This window comes from Vulpes lagopus, chromosome 1, assembly GCF_018345385.1.
Source record: "Vulpes lagopus strain Blue_001 chromosome 1, ASM1834538v1, whole genome shotgun sequence".
In the NCBI taxonomy this organism is placed as follows: Eukaryota; Metazoa; Chordata; class Mammalia; order Carnivora; family Canidae; genus Vulpes; species Vulpes lagopus.
Window position 1 is genome coordinate 52093539 of NC_054824.1, and position 26832 is coordinate 52120370.

The 26832-nt window shown below is 39.5% G+C and overlaps 1 protein-coding gene across 1 annotated transcript in view; it reads left to right on the forward strand.

The window, feature by feature from the left end:
• The window catches only part of GCLC (glutamate-cysteine ligase catalytic subunit), a 47871-nt gene extending 21570 nt beyond the window's left edge, over positions 1–26301 (forward strand). Inside the window, exons 2-16 of the mRNA XM_041743687.1 lie at positions 636–748; positions 1565–1747; positions 5041–5154; positions 7531–7589; positions 7696–7829; positions 12244–12318; positions 12754–12870; positions 13939–14077; positions 14534–14646; positions 15132–15224; positions 15509–15613; positions 23382–23463; positions 23548–23651; positions 23728–23848; positions 25458–26301. Of these exons, the coding sequence (XP_041599621.1) occupies positions 636–748; positions 1565–1747; positions 5041–5154; positions 7531–7589; positions 7696–7829; positions 12244–12318; positions 12754–12870; positions 13939–14077; positions 14534–14646; positions 15132–15224; positions 15509–15613; positions 23382–23463; positions 23548–23651; positions 23728–23848; positions 25458–25669 (1764 nt within the window). The 3' untranslated portion in view covers positions 25670–26301. The remainder of the gene's footprint in view (positions 1–635; positions 749–1564; positions 1748–5040; positions 5155–7530; positions 7590–7695; positions 7830–12243; positions 12319–12753; positions 12871–13938; positions 14078–14533; positions 14647–15131; positions 15225–15508; positions 15614–23381; positions 23464–23547; positions 23652–23727; positions 23849–25457) is intronic.
• The last annotated feature ends 531 nt before the right edge of the window (positions 26302–26832 follow it).

Below are 26832 nucleotides of genomic sequence, written 5' to 3' on the forward strand. Positions count from 1 at the left end.
AGGTATTGTTACAAATGCACTAGTGCACCCAGCATTGTAAATTGTATATGGTTTCAGAGTGGGGAAGTTGTCCTAAGTTACTTTTGAAAAACCAAAACTAAATTGTTGAAACTCCTAAAATAACTTCTCCATACTGGTGTGTTTATGATTATGATTTAACTCTCCACCAGGGAGACTTTCAATGGGATTTAATACCCCACCAGTAAAAAACAATAATCTATTATGACAATATTCCCAGTTAACCACTTTCATAAACTTACAGTAAGCCATTTGAGGAAATAAATTTTAAAGTGCAACTTTTTCTAATTGTAGTGTACAGAATTTTAGCTTTGTACTTCAAAAGTATTTCAGTCTGTCAAAATAGGCATCTTGACTTTTCTTTGGGATATTAAGTGAGAGCAGGAGGAAAAAGTAAGGAAAGAAGTTCTGGTCCTCAAACAGTGGCACTATTGACTGATCATTTTCTCCTGTATTTCCTGTTATGCAAAAGAACACTCATTGTGTGCCATGTAGTGTGAGCAGATGTACTTTCTTGAGTTTTGTGGGTCCTTTCCAACCTTCACATTTCCCTGCCTTCTCTTGAAGGTTGCACTGAACACGGTCTGGAAGGTTAATCTTTCTTTTACTTTCAATAGGTGGAGTACATGTTGGTGTCTTTTGATCATGAAAATAAAAAAGTCCGGTTGGTCCTGTCCGGAGAGGAAGTTCTTGAAACTCTACAAGAAAAGGGGGAAAGGACAAACCCAAAGTAAGCTGCTATATCAGAGGGTTGTCTTAGTGTTTCTGAACCTGCTTGAACTACTGAAATAGAATCTTTGCTCAGATGTATAGGAGCCTGGATGGCATTGTAGCTGAGAGCACAGGCTCTGGTCCCCCTACTTCATAGCTGGGTATAGCTGTGGGCAAGTTAGCTTCCCTGTGCCTGTTTTCTCATCTGTAAAATGGGGATAATAATGCCTCCAGTGTAGGATGTTGACATTTTAAATACACTAATGTATTTAAGCACTTAGAACTATAAACTCAGTATAAAGCCTGCTTACTATTAAATGTTTAAAAAAAAAAAAAAAAAAAACATGGACAAAGTGTTTTTGAGATCCCAAACCATGGTTGCAGATAAAACTTGCAGATGAGTTTGTTGGGCTAGCAGGATTTTTGAAAGATTTCTTTTAAAGTAGACAAAGAGGTAAAGGTACTTTCCAGTTCCATCTTTCTATTCCCTCAATTTTGGAAGGCAGCATTTGGATTTGGAGGCCCAGCAGTATGAACTGAAAGAGCCCTTTTGGCCTCTTCTCACTTCTCACAAAGTGGACTAGCTTGTCTTGAAGAATGAGTGCCCTGGGTGTGGTTTTCAGTTACTTACAAATATTTTGCACCCTGTACTCCTAACCCTCTCACAGTTGAAGAGCTCTGGAGAATTACCAGCCTTTAGGAACTGTAAAGGAGTTCTTAGCATCATTTATATGGAATGGTGTTTAAATTTTTTGAAGTGACTTTTTAAAGACTTCTAAAAATTGAGTAGACAGCAGCAAAATATGATGGACTGGAATTGTTTCCTCCACTGTAGCCATCCTACCCTGTGGAGACCAGAGTATGGGAGTTACATGATTGAAGGCACACCTGGACAGCCGTATGGTGGAACCATGTCTGAGTTCAACACAGTCGAAGACAACATGAGGAAACGCCGGAAGGAAGCAACTTCTCTATTAGGAGAAAATCAGGCTCTCTGTACAATAACTTCATTTCCCAGGTTAGTTTCTATATTAACATGCCCCAGCAGATAGTTCAGAGCTTTGGGTTATAAAGAGCAGATCATGACCCAAGCATTTAGTTCTCATACTTCATGAACAGTTCATACTTTATGCTGTGTTGGATGGAATCTGTAACATTAGAGCTGCAGACAAAAATCATGTGCCAGTTTCAGCAGGAGGTGGTGGGGGGCGGGATGGGGAACACTGTGGTGAGAGCATTCATCTGGCCTCAGTGGACAAGACCATAAGGACCACCTGACTGCTAGCATTGTGGCAGCATCCACCCCAGCCTGGGGTGGAGGGAGCAGTGGATCTGCCAAGCATTTCTGACCCTGTAAGGAAGAGCTGAGTCTGATGATTATCAGGTGCTCTTCTCTCAGACTCTCACAGTTGCTTCCCCATGCCTCTTTCCCCACTGGCGAATGGTGGTATTGGTAGCTGATTGGAGGGTCACGTGATAGAGGGCTGGTATCAGTGCTCCCAGTCTGCAGCTGATACATCCTAACTATGAATGGGGGCGGGGGGTCATTAGGCCATGTTTGAGTCTTGGGTTGAAATGGAAATTTACAGTTTGTCATCAAACTAGTCATAGCTCAAAGTTTATAAAAGTAAATACAAGGTAAACCTAAATAGTGAAGCTATGCTCTTAGTTTAGATTGAGGTACATAAATATTGTACAACTATACATTAGTAGCTCTGCATACAAATGCAGTTCTACCAAATTGTAAATCTGCTTTATCTGTGCTAGATGTCTATCATTGTGGCAAAGTATGCTTACTTCCTCAAGGTTCAGAAGAGCTTTGGGGATTGATATCCATAGACTGAAACATTTAGAACTATTTTGATGCCCTATTTTTTTTTTCTGTTAAATGTCCATAATGAACACAGGCATTCAGAGTCCTATCGCTGGTTTTGGAAGGACACTTGGAATTTTCTTTTTTAAAAATCTTCAGTGTAAAAAAAAAAAAAAAAAAAAAAAAAAAAAAAAAAAAACTTCAGTGTAACATCTAAATAGTTGAAACCCTACTTAAACAACTCAAACATTTAGAGATAGAGCTCTTATTTTCTGTGATTCCTTCATTCCATTATGCAGGTCACTCTTCTCCCTTGCCAGAAGAAAAACCCCAGCTGGATGAGGGTGGACAGGTTTGCTTGGAAGAGAATTGGCATAGTCCTTTGCCCTAGTGTTTTAAGGAGGAGGTAAAAAGAAATCATGACTCTGCCATTCACTCAATTATTGGAGTACCTGCTCCATGCCAGATCCATGCAATGTGGGGACGCAGCCATGAATACAAATAGGCACCGTCTTTGTGTATGTGGAGACTGAGTGATTAGATACCCACAGATCCAGGGGATATAAAGTTATAGTGCTGTGAGGAAGAGATGTGGAGCAGAGTGTGGGACGTGGTTGTCAGGTGGATTCTGCAAGGTGGGGAGGATGATTGATGTACAGAGTCCTGGTAGGAATTGACTAAGAGGGAGGAGGAGAGGGACAGCTTACGGAGAGGAGACAGAGTGGCAGTCATTCCAGGATGAATGAGGAGAGTGTGGAGCCTCATGAGAACCGGAAGAAGACTGGCCAGTGGGACCAGGATGCTGAGAAGGAAACGGAGGCTGGGGAAGGGGACGCTGGGCAAGTAGTTGGTGGGCCAGATCATGTTAACCAAGAATTTAAGTTGCTATCCTAAAAGCAGTAGGAATTAATATAAAGGGTGAGTTGAGACAGAGGAGTAAATTTATTCTAAAAATTAAAAAAATATATATATTTTTTGATGGGAGGGTATTTTTGGACTTGTAAACAAAATAATTCAGTTGGAGAAGCCTCACCTTCTAGCAGCAGTAAATGATAAGGAAAGTTTTGATTTGGGGTCAAGAGAGAAAGGAGTACTTGGTTTCTTAAGTATAAACTATATTTAGCCTCTATAAAGAGGCCAAACTATCATGGAGCTGTAATGCAAAACAGTGGCCAAGTGAATATCTAAATTTAAATTAATCAAACTTAAATGGAAATTTTAGTTCCTCAGTCAGTAGCCTCAATTCAAGTGCTCACTAGCCGCATGTATTGGACACACTGGTATTGGACAGGGTAGACATGAAACATTCCCATTGTTGCAGAAGGTTTTGTTGGATGCTGCTGGTCTGGAAAATAAGCAGTACTGTAAAAATCTGAAAATCTGAGTTCTGATTACTTTGTCCTGCCAAACACCTTTTGTTTTTCCTTCCATTCAGCTTAATTCTGGATGGCTCAAAATTCCCAAGATCAAAGTTTGCCACTCTACAGGACTTCCTCTAAGTTTGCAGGCTCATAGTAAATAATGCACACAGCTACAAGAATTCTTAGGAACCCTCATTATAGCTGGAAACTGTTTTCCAGATAAGATCAGCAAATTCCGTTGTTGTTCACAAGGCGGATATGGGCAGCCAATAGGCACTTTATTTTATAAAAGGTAGGGGCTGAACATAAGGCATGGGTAGTCTTGGCTCTTAAGCCAAAAGTTTCCTACCACTGATCTAAAGCCCTGACAAGAGCCTCCCTTGTTTTGCATTCATGAACTTTGTAGGTCTTCGTCCTCTCTCACAGCACACTTAACAATGACTTTAAAATTCTTAATTTGAAGTGCTGGATGTGGAATTTGAGCTTTAAATTTAAGGAAAAATACAGAGCTTCCTTTTTCTGTGTTGGAATTAAAGCTCATCATTTGGTCAAGTAAGATAATAGAGTTGGGTGTCGGACGTCAGAGAGAGATCTCAGGTAGACAGGGACACCTGTAGAGACACAACGTAATTGAAGGATTCCTGAGGTGACCTGTAAAGGCAAAAGGCAGGAAAGCCCTTCACTATATGAATAAAGCTTATCAACAGGTTAGGGAAGTAGGGGTGTGCGGGGGTCAAAAGAGATGAAAGCTAGTAAAGGAAGACCATCAGATGCTGTGTAGGGGGAACCTGTAACCTATGACAATTGATGTGACCCAGCTGAGGGACTTCTGTGCTGTTGATCCTCACTATTAAATTGAGATGGATAGGACATGAAGAAGCACTCTGAAGATCCCGAGTGGATGGAGGGTCTCTGACAGTCACTAATGGGCTGCAATCACAAAAGATATTGGTGAGGAAGACCCAAGTACAAGGGGGAGTTTGTAAAGCACAGTATTTACACAGCAGTCATGTGCTAGATTCCCTGTAGGGGGGAAACCAGACAGTCATGGGTGGTTCTAAACAGGTGGAGTGATGGCAAGACATAATTAACTTTTGAAAATAAATCCTACCTACTTAGTTCTTCAATTTGTTGTAGATTAGGCTGTCCTGGGTTCACGCTGCCAGAATTCAAACCCAATCCAGTTGAAGGAGGAGCTTCCAAGTCCCTCTTCTTTCCTGATGAAGCCATAAACAAGCACCCCCGCTTCAGGTGAGTATGACTCTGCATTTAAATGTAGATGTCCCTCACTCTTAGCCCTGCCTGCTGAAAGTAAGGTGCTCCTTCCCAGAATCCTCATTGAGCACTTACAGAATTTAGGCTTCTTTTGTAATTAACCAGAGAAGCCAGCAGGATATGTACATGTGACTGCTTGATTGGGGCTTCTTAGAGCCCAGCTCGACATGCCCATCTTACAAGTCATCTTAAAGTTATTGGTTTAGCTGCTGTTGTCTTTAGTGTAATAGAATTTTCAGCCCTAGTTCTATAAACACCTATTTGGGGGAAGTTTTCTCTTCATCATTCCTACTTTTTCTCCCCTTCTCTAAGTGATCTCATCCCACTCAATAAACCTTCATAATAAAACAAAATATGAAAAAAAAATATGTACAGCTCTTTACCTTCTGTTCTGTTGACTTCTAGTTCTGAGTTTGCAGTTTCATTCCTGGGTTTTAAAGTGGCTTCATGGCCCACACCAGTCTGATCTTGCTTTTTGTATCATGAGTCTCCTCTGTCATCCCAAACCTAGGCTCCTGACCTGCAGGTGGAGACTTTGGGACTTGTCAGTGTTCATTCCTGTAACAGGTCTGCACACCTGCTAAATGCAGTCTTTGGAGGGAAACAGATTTATAGGTGTAGTTCCCAACTTCAAATGTTATAATGTGTCAAGGGGGAAATAGATTCAGCTGTAAGAAAAGCCAAGATTATGCTGGATGCCAAAAGGTAGATGCACCAGAGACCCTCCTTGGAGAAAGGATGCTTCTGGCTGAGGGGATCCCAGCAGGCCTGTGAAAGAGGTGGTCTGCTAGCTGAGTCTACATCACCATTATTCACTAGGAACGTGTCACCCCCAGATACAGTTTTAATTTTTCTAACAGTCGGGACTGTGGGCCGCCGGGGTGGGTGAAGGATCTCAAGATGGCTGGGCGAAAACTTGCTCTAAAAACCATTGACTGGGTAGCTTTTGGGGAGATCATACCCCGAAACCAGAAGGCCATTGCCAACCCCCTGAAATCCTGGAATGAGATGCTTACCTCCAGGTTGGCTACTCTTCCTGAGAAACCACCTGCTATCGACTGGGCTTACTACGAGGCCAATGTGGCAAAGGCTGTCTTGGTAGATGACTTTGAGAAGAAGTTTAATGCCCTGAAGGTTCCTGTGCCAGAGGATAAAAACACTGTCCAGGTGGATGCTGAGGAGAAAGAAGATGTGAAAAGCTGTGCTGAGATTTTGTTCCTCTCAAGGCCAGGATTGAAGAATATGAAAAAGAGCTGGAGAAGATGAAGAACATAATTCCATTTGATCAGATGACCATTAAGGACCTGAATGAAGTCTTCTCAGAAACCAAATTTAGACAAGAAGTAGTATCCCTATTGGCCTCACAAGCCAATTGAAAATTTATAAACTTGAGTTGAGGAGAAAGCCCCGGCCCTCATATTATAAATGTTGGACATTAAAAATAATGATACAGAAAAAAATAAAAAATAAATTTTCTAATAGTCACATGAAAAAAGTAAAGATGGATTAAGGAACATATTACAAAATTTAAGTCCAATTTATCCAAAATTATTTCAACATGTGGTTAATATTTTAAAATTAGTGATAGGGCATTTTATTTTTGTATTTTATAGCCTTCAAAATCTGGTGTATATATTATCCTCACAGCATATTTTAATTAGGATTAGCCCCATTTTAAGTGCACGGCAGCCACAGTGTGCCTGTTGGCTTCTGGATTAGACACTGGGTTTAGAGAATGGGTTTTAATGCTGCTGATTTAGGGGGACAGTAACAAGGTATTGGGGCTCCAGAGATGCCTAGGAAAAGGCAGTATTAAAGCTTGAAGTTTTTGAAGTAGACATGGGGAGTGTTAGAAATATATGGTGAGACCAGACCATGGCAGAAACTGGGATTTGATTTGAGAAGTTACAGGGAACTGGGGTATCCAAGGTTGAAAAGGGAAGAGAGGGGGTCCCTGGGTTGCTCAGTGGTTTAGCGCCTGCCTTTGGCCCGGGGGGTAATCCTGGGGTCCCGGGGTCGAGTCCCACTTTGGGCTCCCTGCATGGAGCCTGCTTCTCCCTTTGCCTGTGTTTCTGCCTCAATCTGTGTCTCTCGTGAATAAATAAAATCTTTAAAAAATAAAAAAATAGAAGAGGATGATAATCTGAAGCAAGCAGCAGAGGAAGTGGTAAAAATGCAGAGCCTTCTCACAGAAAATTGCCTCAGAATATCTTGATCCACATAAATACTCTGTAGGATTGCCTCAGAATTAGTTTGAGGTAGGATTTCATTCTATTTACTTGTATATGATCAAATTCTTTTACATGGTAATTCTTAAATGACTGATTTATGACGTTTGGTTGTCTGTTTCAGTACCCTAACAAGAAATATCCGACATAGGAGAGGAGAAAAAGTTGTCATCAATGTACCAAGTAAGTCCACAGCAAGGTGGTAGAGTGGGAGAGGCACCTGGGGAATTGTTGTTTAATCCTTAAATCTTACCCTTGTCTTTTTTTTTTTTTTAATTTAATCCTACAGTATTTAAGGACAAGAATACACCGTCTCCGTTTATAGAAATGTTTCCTGAGGATGAGGAGGCAGCCAAGGCTTCTAAGCCTGATCATATTTATATGGATGCCATGGGATTTGGGATGGGCAATTGCTGTCTTCAGGTATTGTTTCAATCACACACAGAGGCAGAGTACCCTCATCCATTTCTCCTTGCTACTTTTCAAATAAACATGCATTTTTTACAATTACATTGTAATCAGGTTGAAATGAAAGCAAAGTGTGCCTTTCTGAAAACTGGTGATTTTAGTAAATTCATTGGTAACTATCTCTTGATAGAAAATTCACAGAATCTCCAGTTCAGTACAAAGATAAATGGTCACTAATTCACTTACAGTGTGAGATATTCCATGATCTGTCTCTGTTCTTTCTAGTGATGGACAGGCTTAGAACATGTAACATTCAGATCTGTTTCTGAAAGTGAACTCTGGGTGTGCTCTAGTGACTTTGTGATCCAAGGAAAGGATTGTTTGGACTTTAAGTTTTCATATTCAGGCAAGGCCATCTAGTGGTATGAAAAGAAATGTTCAGCCCATATTTGCCTTGTCCCGGCTAAGTCTCACACAGAAGGTAGTACAGCCTTTCTCTTTTCCTTGGTTAAAACCTTCTGTGGATCTAACCAGATGGCTGGTGCCCCTGGCAGGGATTGTGCCCAAGCTCACTCAGGATCTGGGTGGGCGGGCACAGGACCCGCCTGGCAGCAGTGGGTAATGCGCTCAGGCTGCAGCTGTTCCTCCTTTGGGATTTGGGTAGCTCCCCTCAATTCTTTTTGTCTTGATTTTCTCCTTAGTTAACTGGAAGGTTTATACTAAGTTCCCGTCTAGGTCTGACTCTAAGCCAATACGTACTTTGTTGTTTTTATCAACAGAAGTGCTTGTTTTAACCTTTCATTTGTTTAAAGTCATGTGAGAACAGGAGTACAAGTTGCACAAAGTATAAATTGAAAATTTCAGATAAAAAGAGAGGCCACTTGTTATTGACCATGGAGATTGTATCCAGTTCTGATTACTTCAGAAGATTAGAAATGGTGTCCTTTAGAGGCCTGGAGTGGTGTGAAGCCTGGCCCCCCACGTGAGTCCCTGGACCTCCCAACTACCTGCTCTCCAACCCAGAGGCCAAAAAACTCAGCATTTCCATCACCCCAGACAGCTACAGCATAGATATATGCCTTCTTGGGCGTAAAGCTCTGATGTGCTTATTTTTACAACTATATAAAGTGAAAATTGAATGCCAGGGTCAGATTTTTCCATGCTAAAATGTGTTTACATAACCATAATTTTTTTTCTAGTTTTCCTGACTTACATAGGCAGTATAAAATGTGCGTCTTCCAAACAGGCCAGTAAGTTTTCTTACAAATGATCACATTTCATAAAAAAGTGACTTTTACCTGCATATCTGCTTTCCTATCTTAATTAGAAATGTTTCTAAAAAGAACCATCAAGCTCTAGAACTTACAGTGCATGGCTTTAAAATTGTATCAGGGCAATGGGAGTACTGATTGCCTTTTCTTGGTTTAATATTAAACTAGGGTCCCTTGCCAGGGACAGCACAGTTACTTCATTCTGAAGGGGGATAGTCTTTCCCTTGAAACACTGTACAAATAAATGTGTTCTAATGGTGGGTAGTTAAAAATTATTACCTGTAGATACAGTTTTTCATCCAAATTTAAGCTTTGTCATAGGTTTAGAATTAAGTTGTTTTTTTCTCAGTAGCACGTCCAAGACCCTAATTTGAACATTCCACCTAAAAAATGATCCACACAGGGACGTCTGGGTGGCTCAATGGTTAAGCGTCTGCCTTTGACTGAGGGTGTGATTCCAGGATTGGTTCCCACATCGGACTCCTGGAGGGAGCCTGCTTTTCCCTCTGCCTGTGTCTCTGCCTGCCTGTCTCTGTCTCTCTCTCATGAATAAATCTTTACATGATCTGTGTGGATTTTTTTTTTTTAAGTGTGTGGGAAATGAGATGAATTCTACACATCACCACAAAAACACCCTGTGTCTCTCAAGTGGAGAACTAGAAACTGCTTGTAAAAGTGAAGCAGAAAAAGTTTTAAAGTAATTTAAGTTAATGGAAAACTGTACAAAACAAGAAGTGACATAACTCCACTCAAATCTTGATTCTTGGGGCGTTTTTTTAGGAATCATTTAGTAAGTTTGTTACCTTGTGATAGGTTTTCTCCAAGAAAATCAGGTGGCTTCAAACTGGATTCTAGGTAAATTTTAGATTAGACATTTAGATTTCTAACATCTATTTTTCATACTTCCCTTTTTTCCCTGTTCCCTAGCAACGCAGTTTCTCTTATGAGATATACCCTAAAAGGACACCAGAATTTATATATTCATACTTTAAGGTATAGAAACTCCCCACCCCCTACACTGCCAGCCATTAACAACAGTCCTGTCCTATTTGGAGATATATTAGCTCTAGAACACTGAAGCCAGTTACTAAATATATTTAAAATAACTAAGTTACTTCACTGTTGTTAACTATGGAATTCCAGGTGTGAATTTTCATAAGCATGCTTTTTTCCAGGATTTGCCTGTGAATTGTTGTATATCTTAGGCTATCTACGGGAAGCCAATCAAAAAAATTAAAAAGAGAAAACACTTAACATTGTATCTATTTAAAAACAACACACAGGCTAAAATGCCTAAGAGTATTAAAAAAAAACTCTAAGAGGTGCACGTTCAAAAGAATTCAGCAGTCAAAACACTTGGGGAACATGGAGATATTCTTAATCTGTCTGATTTTGGCCTGTAGAATCACTGTTTTTCAAGTATCTCACCACCATTTTATAAAACTTATCTTTGCCCCTATGTTCTCTTCTTTAGCTCCCTCTCTCCAAGATATGCTAATTTATTTGATAAATATTTACTAAACACTAAGGCAGTATCAGATACTCTCCACATTTGGACTAGAGCATAGCAAGATGGATTGCTGCCCTTCTGAAGCTTACATTTTAGGTTGGGGGTTGGGGGGGGTCGGTGTCCCAGCAGAGAAGTGTGTAAGTACTTGGCTTAATGCTCTCCCCTCCCCCCACCCTCTTTCCTCTTTCCATTTTATCCTTACCCTTGCACAAGCGGATTTCTCAGTTCCCACCTCTTTGCAGAAACTGCCTTGTTTTGGTGAAGAATGTTAATCTCTTATCTTAACCTTTGGTGTTCTTATTCCTTAAAGTATAGGATACAGTTTCTCTCTGTTGAATTAATTTGTAATGGCTAGTTAATTGCCAGTACATTTCAATTAAAATATAGCATTGAATCAGCAACAGAAATTCTAGCAAGTTGTCTAAATAGTCTGTAGTTACCACACTGACATGAATATAATTCTGCAGGTAGATGGTGAGTCTCCCAACAGAAGTTCTCTGTTTAAAAAAGGAAACTTGAGGCCTGGCGAAAGCTACGGGAAATAACAGGTTGAGATTATAATACTAAACATTCGCTCAGCTACTCTTTTAGGGATTAAGCCCTTAAGTTATTTCCTGCACCAACACTAAGTTCAAAATGTCATTATTGAATAACAGAGGACATGAAAACTGTTCCCTGTTTGTGGTTAATACAATATGCTAACCCAGCCAGGATTTGTGTTCCTAGTCCCTTCCATTGCCCCACCCCAAGGCAAGAAGCACTTCTTTGGTTTCTTTTGGGTAATTGTTTTTAGAACATTTGTAGTAAAGAATGATTTGATCTAACTCTACAATGTTCTACTTACCTTCTTGTGCAGGCTTCCCGGGTGATCCTGCCCATCTTCAGAATGTTGTCTGAGCCTACTCCCTAAATACTTTCCTATCTCAGACTTTTCCTTCTGAACTTCAGCCCTGGAGACCCAGACACTTAAAGGGCTGCTTTATCTGCTCCTTTCCTTTGTACACTCATCATGTCCTGGTGCCCCCACTCACTGCATGTCCCAGGAACACCCAAGCCAAACCCTCAGTCACACCTTCGTTCTCTGTACCCTAGTCACCCCCAGTGGCTGCTGCTTTGACTTTAGTTTACCTCCTCCCACAGCCCTCCTGTGTTACATCCTTCTCATCTGCAGTATTTTAACTGTTATACCTTCCTCCAGTCTCACCCTGTCCCAAGCTATTCCTTATACTTGGCTACCAGTGAACTTTGGAACCCATCATAAGTATCTCTATCCTTCTGTACCAAAATGTGTCTCCCTCTTGAACTAACTGAAGAGCATGGGATGCTGTGGAGGGAAATGAGCCAGCAGAAGAGATGATGCCTTGCTGAACTATATTTACTTAGTGCCTTCCTTGCCTTTCCTGATATTTCAGTTGTATTTAACTTAGGAAATGGTTGTTTACATTACTTGTGAACACGATCCAATGCCATTTTTTGACAAAATTTGCCCAAGGCAACTTTTCAACAAAATTCCTGTGTTAAGCGTTAGCTGTGGAGTGACCATTGCACACCATGCCCTCTCTCCTCCCCAGCCATCCTCCTCCTTAGACTTTGCTCCTAGGGGAGGACGTTGATGATTTGTCATTAATCACTTGTTGTTCTTAAACAGGTAACGTTCCAAGCCTGCAGCATATCTGAGGCCAGATCCCTTTATGATCAGTTGGCCACTATCTGTCCAATTGTTGTAAGTAGAAATGACCTCTTTGTAGAGAGTGCTTGTGCCACATTTGCTGACTATGTGCTATTTAAGTCCAATTAAGACTTTATTCAGAAATGAACATTAGTACGTATTTAGAGGTGTAATGGACTAAGAAAGCTGTAGAAGTTTACTGTTGTTAGTAAGAGACTTGCATGTTAATGTGTCAAGTTTGAGCGGAGCTGTTCCTCCCTTCTTCCATCCTTCCCATTCTCACGTGATAGAGGGGATGATTTAAATGAATCCCATGCAGGGACTTGAGTCCCTTCTGGTGTCTTTCATTATGAAAAAGCAGGCACAGTCAGAGGAGTAGAACTATAGGGCTTGCCCAAACAGATTCTAGACCAGAGATAACTGCAAGGTACTTTTCTCAGCATGTAAGTGACACTGAATCTGCAGGTGCTGACTCTTGTTTGTTTTTAGATGGCTTTGAGCGCTGCGTCTCCTTTTTACCGAGGCTATGTGTCAGACATTGATTGTCGCTGGGGAGTGATTTCTGCATCTGTAGATGATAGAACTCGGGAGGAGAGAGGACTGGAGGTGGGAGTGATTTTCCTTAATAACCTTCTTTTAAATCGAGTTAAATGGGGTTATTGTAACTACTTACAATGTTGAAGTCTTTCTTAAATTTTTATCTAGAGTGAGTTAAGTCACATGTGGTAGGAAATTCACAAGTTATAAACCTATCTTTGGTGTCATGGTGTTTGTTTTGGGGTGAATATGGGGAAAATGATTTTGGTTTGGGTGAGGAGTTTTTATCTTGTTGAAATCTTTTTCATCATTTTCTAAAACTTAGTGGTGCTTCCCACCCTCCCCCCCCAATATTTTGGAAGGAAGTGCCGATGGGTTGTTGTTACCAAAAGGCTTTTCGTCACTACGTGAGTGCTTTGTATATGATGCATTCTGCTGCAGAATCTGTTGTCAAAGATTATTTTGCCCCATATAAGGGTTAGCTTTGCCTAATAAGGATAGGTTGTGCCTCTTGTTTGCATATTGAATGGTGACTGTACCATTCATACGTTGATGTATCACTCCAACCTGGATTGTGCATCAAAACAACCTGTGGAAACATTTAAATGTAGACACCAAGGCCCATTTTAGATCTAATAAACAAGTACCTCCAGAACTGGGACCTGGAAGGGATTTTTAAATGAGCCTTTTCAAGTGCCTCTGATGTTCTCAGCAGGGGCTGTACTACCACTGCTCTGGTCTTCATGTGAGTGTTCATATATTGTTGGACATGTGGCCTAAGAAGAATTAAACTTTAAAGGAGAAATTATTTTAATGTGACTTTGTTGTACGTGAATTTTGTTTTCAACCTTGGCATTTATGTACCTAGCCTAGTAAGAATGAAGGCAATTTGCTTTTTTGTAAAAAAAAATAAATAAATAAAATGAAACAAATCTAAATCCTATCAGAGAACAGCTACTTAAATTAGTTCCTTTTTTTTTTTTTAAGTTTTCCCAATTAACTTTTCTGGATCTTAAGGGTGGACATTTATATATAATTATTACATAAAAAAATAAGCATTTAATAGAGGTAGTTGGGGCATTATCTTATTTCCAGAGCATTTTATATGGCATTCATTTGTATTTTTTTCAATTTTAGCCACTGAAGAACAATAACTATAGGATCAGTAAATCCCGCTATGATTCTATAGACAGTTACTTATCTGAGTGTGGTGAGAAATACAATGACATCGACTTGACAATAGATAAAGAAATCTACGAACAACTGCTGCAGGAAGGTGAGCAGCCACTCCTTTTCTCTAAATTTGATTGTATGTCTGTAGTTCTCCAGCACTCTTTAGAACTTTCTGGTCTTTAGAACTTTCTTTCAAGACTTCTGGTCTTGTTTCTATTTTTAGTGTGAGGTCTCTTTTATATGAGAGTGCTTGTTCTAAAGTTTCAAATTCCAAGTAGCTGTGAGATCTTGACTTTTAGCAAAGGAACTTACTTTGGAAGTCTGTCTCTAGGTCTACACCAGTCTCTTGCCAGGCATTGTGTAAATAGCAAATAAACCCCTGGCACTTCCTCAGGGTCTGTAGGATAAAACCCTGGGTGACACATGGACACTGAACAAACCAGCCATTTCCTAAGCTTCTAGATGCCCTGTCTTCAAACTTGTGGAGCTGTCTTGTTTTCTTACTGGACTTAAGTGAAGCCTGCAGCTTTGACGTGAATCTGGTGTAACCTCTCAACAGGCATTGATCGTCTCCTGGCCCAGCATGTTGCTCACCTCTTCATTAGAGACCCACTGACTTTGTTTGAAGAGAAAATACACTTGGATGATGCCAATGAATCTGACCATTTCGAGGTATCTCCTCTGTTTGAAATGCATTTCACTTCATTAACCAAGATGTTAGTGTACCTGTGAGCAGTTAGTGATAGGAGAACTCTCCTGTGCCTTTCATTGTCTCATGCAATAAAGAATTAAGAAATTTTAAATTGATTTAAAGTACTTTTATTTTTATGATTCTAATTAGTTCTGTCTCTGATTCTGCATTTTTTCAGTATTTTCTCTTGCATGCATAAAGGTGAAAAATTCAAACATGCTGCATTTAAAAAAAAAAAGCCTCAATTATTGCTGTGCTGCCAGCATATCACCCAACTTTTGCTAAATGCTTGTTTGTTTTCCCAGCAGGTCACACACCAAGGAAATCTTAAATTATACCTTTTTGCATTTGTAAACTCAAAAGTATTTGGTATCAACAGTGAATAACCTTCCCTTAGTAACTATCAAACAATCTTACTGTTTTCCTAGATGTGTGGAAAGTTGATTTTTCTGCTTTTTTACTCTAGAATATCCAGTCCACAAATTGGCAGACAATGAGATTTAAGCCCCCTCCTCCAAACTCTGATATTGGATGGAGAGTAGAATTCCGACCCATGGAGGTAAGATGCACATCAGCAGGAAATGATTCCAGCATGCCTGTCATCTGCCCATTACCCTTTTAATGCTCTTCTCGGAGGCTCTTTAAATACAGATCACATGTGTGTGTGATAAAAGCAAATCCAAAAGCTAAGGATTGATTTCTGAGAATTGACAGAGGGCTTCTGAGCCCCACATGGCAAAGTAGGAACTGACCTGGAAATGGCATGATCCAAGGAGGGGACCTATTGGGGAAGACCATGTTGTGTGATTGGTCCTTAACTGCTTTGGGCTCCTGCTTGTCTAGGTTCAGTTAACAGACTTTGAGAATTCTGCATATGTGGTGTTTGTGGTGCTGCTTACCAGAGTGATCCTTTCATACAAATTGGATTTTCTCATTCCACTATCAAAGGTAAGAATGTGTTTTGGTATAGCAATGGGTTTGGGTATCTACAGGTTACTATCTATTGCTTATTTACGTAAAGTATTTCAGATCTGACCTGATTGAGAATTTTTACCATTTAGAATAAAATGCTTTTCCCTCCACCCTACTCTTTTTCCTTTTAAACTAAGTTTATGCTGTAGATTTCTGTACTGTGTTAGTAGAGATTCCTGGCAAAGAAAAAGTGCTAACAGTAGCTCCTTAGCCTGTTTGAAAGAGATTTAGGATTGCTGTTGAATAACTACTTTATTTCTAGAAGCATTCAATTCAGGATAATGATGGGAGAGAATCCACAAATTGATTTCATCTTCCCCCAACTGCAATGTTGGTTACGATATTAAGTTAAGAGGAGAGGGGTAACTGTAACTGCTGGGATGCAGGGAAGGGTTACTTCAGTGGAACCAAACTGTAGATGTGTCTGAAGAAGGTGGACTGGACTATCAGAAAAACAATGAATAGCTCATCAGCTCCAGCCCAACAAAAACCAAAAAAGGAGCTCTCTAGGAACAATTTCCCAGCAGAGCCTTGGAACAATTCCAGACTGTGAGGCAGCAGCTAAATAACCAGAGACCTTTGATTCCAAGGCTAGTGGGTCCTTGGGCACAGCAAGTGGCTGGGAAAGGTTGCTCGACTAGGTTGAGGGGTCTGCTGAGGATTTAGTGCCAAAGAAAGGAAAGATAGAACAGCCCTGTCACAGCAAGCACCAAAGGAAGAAATAAATGCCCACCTCACCATCTGCCCCCACCTCACTCTCGACTTTCTCCATGAGGGGTATCTCCAGCCCACATCTGTCCCCACCCACACACCCTGAGGGAAGTTTGGCCATTAACCTGTGTGTGCCTGCTCTTAACACTCAGGCTAAAAGTAACCCATAGGGTTCTGCCGGCCATTGGCCCATGTGGGTGTACCTGCTAGGGGGATTAGCCCCTGTGAGGAAGAGTCCCTGGCAGCTACCCATCTAATAAGCCTTTGTTAACAAATAAGAATAGATGTCTAAAAGTCGATAGAAAATGGATAACTTTTAATAGCCTTAAGGGAAGAGCCCAGCTGGGTTTACAGAATGCATTCCCCTCAGTGAAATAGTTAATTCAAGAAACTGGAAAGAATTCTTAATTCTCATTAGTGCCCTTGAAAAAATTCTGAGAAAGGTCACAAGCAAGCACTATGGATGAGAGAGCATTTGGAAAAGTGTTCTTAGAAAAAGCTATGCTTTAAAAAAAAAAACAAAAAAAACTGTGCTTTTAAAACTGTATGTTCACCAATAGAGCTGATGCTATTCAAGATCCAAGTTAATGATTTAGGGAACCAAACTGAAATTTATCTCAGGATGACAAGGAAATGGAAATCATGGAAAAACTGAACTTGGAGAATTGCTCTGGAAAGTTCAGTGTTTACAATAATCTAGAGAATGAGCTATATAAAAAAAATGAGATCCAGAAATCAGAGAAATAGAATTTTCCCAGAGTGAAAGAGAACCTTAAGGATGAGACAGAAATATTTAAACCCAAATCTAGGAATTTCTGAATCCTAAAGAGAAAAATAAGCCATCAGAATGGGAGAGAGAATTCAGATCAGATAGTTCCAAGAGGGAAAAAAAAAATGGTTATCCTTCCTCATCTCCAACATTAAATGCTGAGAGTTGGAGAAAAATCTACAGAATCCTGAAGGGTAAAGAAGACGGAATTGCCTTCTTAAACTTTAAATTCCAGGTGATTCTAACAAAACTTAATAGATTATTAGGGCTAATAGAATGCCAGAACTCTTACATACACGGGGATAGAGAAAGACTAATAGTACAGAAATAAGATTTTTTTTTTTTTTTTTTTACTTCTAACCTGCTAGTTAAAAGGGAATGGGAAAAGAACAAAGAGACCATTGCCAGTGCCACAAAAGATGGAGGGGGGAGGCAAGGGATTGGTACAATGATGATATAGCTCTGGTATAGCTGGAGAACATAACATGGTGAGAATAAGATGAAAACAAATTTGTTTTGTTTTGTTTTTAAAGATTTATTTATTTATTCAGAGAGAGAGAGAGAGAGGCAGAGACACAGGCAGAGGGAGAAGCAGGCTCCATGCAGGGAGCCCAATGGTGGGACTCGATCCCAGGTCTCCAGGATCACAGCCCGGGCTGCAGGCAGCGCTAAACCGCTATGCCACCGGGGCTGCCCCCTGAAAACAAATTTGAATAGACTAAACTATCCTATTAAAAACCTGAAACAGGTATAAAAAAACCACATAATGATGTAGGGTGTTTGCATCCCTAAAACAAGGACAAGTATGGAAAGCAAAGAACTAGATATAATGACCTTTTAAAGAGCTAGCAGAGATGACAAATGGGTAACAGACAAAAATGTGAGAATAAAGTATTAGATAAAGCAGTTTTCTGTATTCTTCTAAAATGATGTTAGAGCTGTGATTTTTGTTTTATGCCTTAAAGTGTAGTAGATGTTTCTCAGAAGCACGAAAGAATATCACGGCACTGCAGTGTGGTGGCTCTGATATGGCTGTTTTGTGACCATTAAATTCATAAAATGACCTGTACCCCTTACTGGCTTTTTACCCTGAACAAGGTATTTACCATCACAATGCCTCCATTTGCATGTGTAGAACTGAGGATAAGTGCATGGTTGTAAAAACCGATGGGATTCACCTAGCTGAGTGCCTTATCTGTTACTCAATACTTGACAGGCCATATAACCAAAGGAGGAGAAAGGCTGTTGGGGAATTAAATGGCATGGTTAATAAGCTAGGTTGTATAGTCTTTAAGATCACAAATCACTTACCACAGCGCATGTTTTTTCAAGGGCTCTGAGGAAGATTTTAAAAAGTTAACAAATAAAAATCTTCACTCCTCAAAAGTAAACACCATACAGGATGGCATTCCTACCAAAATTCAACAAAAAGATGTTCAAGGGAAATTTAACTGTTGGAAATTTTAAAATTGTTTTCCTGGTAGGTTTTAGGCGAACTCAAAACTAGGATGCTGGCAAAGCTAGTCTCTAAAGGGAAAATCCTAGCTTTAAATTCTTTAATAAGAGATTTGAAGTAAACCTTAGCAAACTGAGACTCTAAAGTGCAGTAATAAAATATACTTTTAAAGAGAAACTTATAAAAACAAAATAGTGCTCTTTATGAACTTCAGTCCAGACCAAGAAAAAAAATACTAGGTAGAAATGAAAACCTGTTTATAGCCTTGATGAAATTTTAGGCTGTTATTTGGATATGTGCCTAGTAGTGTAGATTATTCAGAAGGTTCTGTCTCTTTAAAATAAAACCATAACAGGGGATCCCTGGGTGGTGCAGTGGTTTGGCGCCTGCCTTTGGCCCAGGGCACGATCTTGGAGACCCGGGATCGAATCCCACATCGGGCTCCTGGTGCATGGAGCCTGCTTCTCCCTCTGCCTATGTCTCTGCCTCTCTCTCTCTCTCTCTCTCTCTCTCTCTCTCTCTCTCTCTGTGACTATCATAAAAAAAAAATTAAAAAAATAAAACCATAACTATAGAAATTGAGTGGGGAGATAGGCTCTATTCAAAAACCTGGCACCATCCATCCTAGTTGAACGTGACCCTTGAGTTTGTACATGTTAAGATGCTCCTGTGATTTCATTATGGGAAATAAGGGACTGAAAAGTTTCCAAAGCTCTGCTTTAAGAGTCTTAAAAACTCATGGGGGAGAAAAAAAGAATTCACAGTAAAGAGGACTTTTTTTGTTTGTGGAAGCAAGTGAAAATGAAAATCCAGTGGTCCAAATTTGGGAGACAGAATGAAAAAGCAATTCCTAGGAGGGAAACTTAGTGATACAAGCCTACTTCAAGAAACAAGAAAAATTCCAAACAGCCTTATATCTAAAAGGACTAGAGAAAGGAGAACAAAGCCCAAAGTTAGTAGGAGGAAAGAAATACAAATCAGAACAGAAATAAGTGAAATGGACACTAAAAAAATAGAAAAGATCAATGAAACCAAGAGCTGGTTCTTAGAAAAGATAAATTGAAACTCCTTTAGACTCCTTGAGTATAAAAAAGGATACAAGTAAAATCAGAAAAGAAGTAACAGCTGACACCACAGAAATACAAAGGATTATGAGCCTACTGAAGAAAATTCTATGCCAACAATTTAGACAACCAAGAAGAAATGTGTAAATTCTTAGAAACAGAATCTTCTAAAACTGAATCAGGAAGAAATAGAAAAATATGAACAGACAAAATACTAGTGGTGATGATGAATTGATAATCCAAAAACTCAAAAGTTCAGGATCAGATAGATTTATAGGTGAATTCTACCAATTCCTATTCTCCTCAAACTGTTACAAAAAAAAAAGGAAGAAGAGCTTCCAAATAATACATTACTAAAACCACATGAAGATACTAGAGGTATCTTTGAAGATGAATATAGATGCAAAAATCTTCAAAATACTAGCAAACCATATTCAATAACACACTAAGAGGATCATTCACGATCAAGTGAGATTTATTCTGGGGATGCAAGGATGGTTCAGTATTTGCAAATCAGTCAGTGTAATATACCACATTAATGAAAGATAAAAATCATTTCAGTGGATGCAAAAAAAAAAAAAAACATTGGCAAAACTCAACATCCACTCATGAATACTCCCAGCAAAGTGGACTTAAAGGGAACATATCTCAATAAAGGCCATGTATGAAAAAGCCCAGTTTCGAATATGAATAACATCATATTAATATGAACGACATGAATAATACCATATTCAGTGGTGAAAAAGAGCTTTTTCTTGAAGATCAGAAACAAGACAAGGATGTCTACTCTCACCACTTTTATTCAATGGAGTCCTGGAAAGCCCTCCTAGTCCCAGCAATTTGACAAGAAAAAAAAAGGCATCCAAATTGGTAAAGGATAAGTAAAACTCATCCTTTGTAGATGACATGATACCATTGGGAAAAACTCTAAAGACTACACCAAAAAACTATTTGAATTAACGGCTTAAGTAGAGCTGCAGGATATAAAAATGCACAGAAATCCATTGCATTTCTATATGCTAATAACAAAGCAGAAAGAAAACCATTTTACATACAGTTAAGCCAAAAGGAAAAAAAATACCTAGGAATTAAACTTAAGGAGTATAAAACCTGTACTCTGAAAACTATAAAACACACTGAAAGCGAAGATGACACTAACAAATGGAAGGACATACCATGCTGATGGACTGAAAGAAAATTGTTAAAATGTCCCTGCTACCCAAACCAACCTGTGGATTCAGTGCAGTCTCTATCAAAATACTAATAGTATTTTTCATAGAACTAAAATAGCCCTAAAATTTGTTTGGAACAACAATAAAAACCTCCCTGAAATAGCCAAAGCAATCTTGAGAGTGTGATACCTCCAGCTTTGTTCTCTGTTCTTTAAGCCCCAGATATTAAAATGTATTACATGCAAAGCTATTGTAATGGAAGCAATAAGGTACTGGCCCAAAAATAGACACATTGGGCAATGGAACAGAATAGAGAGCCCTAAAATAAACCCATTTTTATTCGGCCAATCTGTGACAAAGGAGGCAAGAATATACAATGGGGAAAAGACTGTTTCTTCAAAATAAACAATGCTGGAGAAACTGGACAGCTATATGCAAAAGAATGAAACCAGACCATTTTCTTACACCACACACAAAAATAAACTTAAATTGGGTTGAAGACCTAAATGTGAGACCTGAAACCATAAATTCATAAAAGAAAACATAAGTAGTAATCTTTGATGTGTACCTTAGCAATATTTTTCTAGGTACATCTCTGGCAGTGGAAGTGAACAAAAATCAACTACTGAAACCACATCAAATAAAAAGAAAACATCAGCAAAAGCAACATACTGAACAGGAGAAAACATCTGCAATTATATCTGATAAGGGTTAATATTCAAAATATATTTAAAAAGCTTCAACACACACGAACACAAAAAACAACCTTATTAAAAAATGTACAGAGGACCCAAATAGACATTTTTCCAAAGAAGACCTGCAGATGGCCAAGATGTAAGCATCCCTCACCATCAGGGAAATGCAAATCAGAACCACTATAAGATACCACCTTAGACCTGTCAAAATGGCTAGAATCAGTAACACAAGAAATATTGGTGAGAATGAGAAAAAGGAATCCTTGTACACTGTTGGTGGGAATGTAAGTTAGTGCAGCCACTGTGAAAAACCGTATGGAGGTTCCTCAAAAAATTAGAATTACCATGTGATTCAGTAATTCCACTACTGGCTATTACCCAAAGAAAATGAAAACATGAATTCAAAAATACATACACCCCTGCTATGTTTATTGCAACATTTACAGTAGCCAAGATATGGAAGCAATCCAAGTGTCTATCAATAAATAGATGGAGAAAAAAGTTGTGGTATATATATATATATACAACAGAATAGTACTCAGCCATAAAGAAGAATGAGATCTTGCCATTTGCAACAGCATGGATGGACCCAGAGAATATTATTCTAAGTCAGAGAAAGACAAATTCCTTATGATTTCACTTCTATGTGGAATCTAAAAAAAGCAAAATGAACCAAAAACAGAATCAGACCCATAAATACAAAGAACAAACTGATGGGTGCCAGAGGGGAGGTGGTGAGGAAATGAGCAAAATGAGAAAGTGCTATTTTGTACACCAGAAACTAAAATAACATTGTGTATCAACAAAGCTTTGAATGAAATAAAGATACTGATAGCTGGGGCCCATAAAACAGGCTCTGGTTTAACTGATCTGATGTGTGGCCTGGGCATACCACATGATCCAGCTGTCTTACTGCTGAGTGTGTGTGTGTGTATATATATCTACATATATATATATATATTTTTTTTTTTTTTGAGTAGGCTCCTTGCCCACCATGGAGCCCAACGTGGGGCCTGAACTCCTGGCCCTGAGGTCAAGAGCTGACCTGAGATCAAAAGTCAGATACTTAACCACCTGAGCCATCCAGGTGCTCATAGGTATATATATATATTTTTAAGTTTTTTGGACACCTGTATAGTTGGTGTAGCCAGAACTACCAGATGGACCCTCTGTTCTTAGAGGGCTAACCTTCCTTATTCCATATCTGACAACCTATTACCTCTTCATCTCACCACAATGAGGCAGGAAAACCCCAGTGGTAGGGAGGGCACAGCACTGAACCAGAAGTTCTCTCTGGGTTCTACATTTGGTTACCCTGGCATCTTGGGTGAGTCACTGTGCTGTGTGAAGAGAACCAAGCCCTTGCCCTCCTTCTTACCAGACTTAGTCACAAAGGTGCTTTGTAGTGCAGGCAGCCTATGTGAATGTTTTTGGTGTGTGTGTGTGTGGGTTTTAAGATAAGAACGGAGGAATTCTAAATTTGTTAAAAAGCACATGCCAATCTGGTTGAATGACACAGGCTCACATAAAAGTGAAAAGTCTGGGATCCCTGAGTGGCGCAGCGGTTTAGCACCTGCCTTTGGCCCAGGGCACGATCCTGGAGACCCGGGATTGAATCCCACGTCGGGCTCCCGGTGCATGGAGCCTGCTTCTCCCTCTGCCTATGTCTCTGCCTCTCTCTCTCTCTGTGTGACTATCATAAATAAATAAAAATTAGAAAAAAAAAGTGAAAAGTCTGTTCCTCAACCAGAAATTGTTGAAGGGGAAAGCAGGATTCTTACAGGGTGAGTCTTAATTGTAAAAGTGAGGAGGGCACCACAACTTCTATGTTGGATCGAGAATGTTCTGATGTAGCCATGATTATCTTTTTCCCTTAGGTTGATGAAAATATGAAAGTTGCACAGAAACGAGATGCTGTCTTGCGGGGAATGTTTTATTTCAGGAAAGATATTTGCAAAGGTATTACATTCTCTTGGATTTCTAGGGTCACTTACTTCAGGTTACAACAGGCTGCTCAGGTGCCTCTGTCCTCTCCTCTGGCAGGTGGCAACACTGTAGTAGATGGCTACGGCAAGGCCCAGAACAGCACAGAAGTGGCTGTAGAGGAGTATACCCTGATGAGCATAGACACCATCATCAACGGGAAGGTAAGGACCCTGCTATGCACACCTCACCACCTACACCCATGGCCAGAGTGCTAACGATGTGTCCTGCTTCTTGTAGGAAGGTGTGTTTCCTGGGCTGATCCCAATTCTGAACTCTTACCTTGAAAACATGGAAGTGGATGTGGACACCAGATGTAGTATTCTGAACTACCTAAAGCTAATTAAGAAGAGAGCATCTGGTATGGCATCTTTTGCTTTGTTTTGCTTTTAAATTTTGATGTGGGTAGAACCTCACAATCTTACAATATTCAGTTTCTTATGGTATACTTGAAAAGACTGCATTATTTTATCTGTGCATTCTTTCACATTTGACGTCTCTGCAATGGGCTACACCTCATAATCGATGACCGTTTTTTCTCTTATTGGTTCATAAGGCAGTGCTGCATCTTAGACAATGACTAGAGTATGCAGATTGCCTACTAGTCCTTTATGGGCAGCTATTTGTTATACATCATCATGGGCTCCCTCTTTAGGGCTAAGTAAGTCTAGGTTACAGGAGTGAGAGCTAGGGCATCTGGTTCTTCAGCCTGCTTCCATAGAGTGAGCACCCCAGAACCCCCATCTTTTTGTCCACTTTGAGATGATGTTGATCATGCTTAACAAGGGCCTGGCACAAGGGAGCTGTCAGCATAACATTAATGTCCTCTATGTTTCCCTTGAGGCTTCCATAAACTTTCTGGAGTCATGGTGGCTCTACCCCCCAAAGGGCATGTCTGCCAGTCTCTCCCTTCATTCATTCTACCTGTGCTTATTTTCACCACCTCTTTGGTAAATAAAATCTTAAAAAAAAAAAAAAAAAAAAACCACAAAAATCGGAAATTTCTTCCTCATGCAAATGAAGAAATGAATTTTGCTCTCCCCGCTGCCCAAAAAAAGAGCAAACTGGACAGAGGAGAACAACCTATCAGAACCCTGATCTACTTGATGAGAGGAAACATCTTAGCATGGATATTATCCAGAAGTTTACTCTCTTAAATTTTATGTAGTTTAATGAATAGCTAAATGGGGTCTTTTATTTTTTTAATTTTTTATTTATTTTTACTTTGGAAGTTATTTTAACCTTCATCTGGAAGAATGACCAAATGAAAATAACATGGATATCATGGATATTCTAAAGAGAAATGAAGTGGAGAGCTAGCCCTACCAGATACCGTTAGGAACTATAGAGTCTGAAGTTTCCAGAACCATGTGTTAGCCCTAAGTCTGCAGCTTTTTGGTCAAATGGGGAGGACACATGCTCTAGTACACCTGCCAGCTCCTGTTTTTGGATTTCTTTCCAGTTTTGTTGAGGGATAATTGACATGCATCACAGTAGAAGTGTAAGGCCTTACAGCATCATGGTTTGATTTTTATATATTGTGAAATGATTACCACAGTAGGCTCAGTTAGGATTTTCTTACATAGAATAAAAAGAAAGTTTTTCCTTGTGATGAGAACTCCTAGGATCCACTTACCAACTTCTATGTCACATGTCAGTATTAGCTATCGTCCTCACGTCCATGACATCTTAGCGGCTCCTCGTTTCAGAAGAGCTGGCAGTGTCCCTGTGTGAGTAACATCTAACCTCGGGATGTGTGTTCTCGTTGCCTACCTGCAACCTAAAATTCTTTCCCAAGAGGAATTCTTCAAACGCACTGGAAAACATTTTCCCCAGCCTCTGCCATGTGGGCACACCAAGGTCCTACTCATTTCTCTTCAGGATTGTGTTTATGCTGGTCACTAAATTGTCACCTTGCTTAAAAAAGACACTTCTGTTAACTTACGTTGTCTTAATTTTTTCCCCGCAAGGCGAACTAATGACAGTTGCCAGGTGGATGAGAGAGTTTATTGCAAACCATCCTGACTACAAGCAAGACAGTGTGATAACTGATGAAATGAACTACAGCCTTATTTTAAAGTGTAACCAAATTGCAAATGAATTATGTGAATGTCCAGAGTTACTTGGACCAGCATTTAGGAAAGTAAAATATAGTGGAAGTAAAACTGACTCTTCCAACTAGACATTCTGCAGAAGGAAAAACTCTTACTATTTTATTGAAGAACTGAATGCAGTACTCCTCAGCCCCTGTGTGTGGTATGAAGACCAAATTCTAGAATGGCACTGTTTGTTGGACCAGTGGCCAGAGACGGATTTAGAGGCTTTCCTTCAGTAGTTAAACCTAGAGTTTATACAGTGTACATGTACATAGTAAAATATTTTTATGATTAACAATGTATTTTAATAACATTGTATCTAAAGTCATTGTGAACTGGCTTGTACATTTTTCAATTCTTACTCTGGAATATACCTACTGTCTAAGCAGTTTTGTAAATGTAATGTACTGGTAACTGTACTATACCTGCATTCCAGAGTTTAAGATGTTTCCTGTAAATTTTTGGCTTTTTGAAAGACTTTACCTGGGACCTGATTCACTGAAATCTATCACTTCCCTTTAAAAACAATTAGTCTTGTTACTTTGAGTCCTCTCCACTGTTGTATACTTAAAGTCACTCTTGAATCCATTGAAATGCTTCACAGCGACCTTGGGTTTCTGGCACCTTGTCTATGATGTTTCTTTTGTAATTGGAATAGCTAACAGCTTGGTCATCCTGCCTCAAGCTTTCACTGCTAAATAAAATCCGTTGAACTGAAGGCTGTTATAAAAGGTACTTTTCTTCTTTTAAGTTTGCTTATTTAGGCATTAAGTTTAAAGAGAAATTTGTAGGAGGAGGAAAGAAGACTATTAACTCTGAGTTCCCCTATGGAGATTAGGGGGGAATTTTTTTTTCTTAATTTAAAAAAGGGGCAGAATGGTTTCTCTTCCTGTGTATACCAAGAGTATACCAAGAGTAATGTCAGAAATGGCACCAGCCCTTCTCTTATGACCCTTGATTGCTCTTTATATACTTAAATCTTCAAATCAAATGCAGTTGCTGGGGTTCTTGTTTTGTTACTTTTTCTCTCGTTTCCAGTAAGCATATTGACATTCTCCCAAAAACCATTCTAGGTTTTATCTGGGAACTATTCCACATAATGCTTGCTTTTCTCTATGAAAATCATCAGTGAATCATGATGTGCACTAAGTTTTAAGTTTACACAATCGTCGTTAGTGCTTTCTGTTGGTTTTTTTCCTCAGTTAGGTCCTACCTGCTGCTGAAATAACTGTGTATAGTAGATCATCCA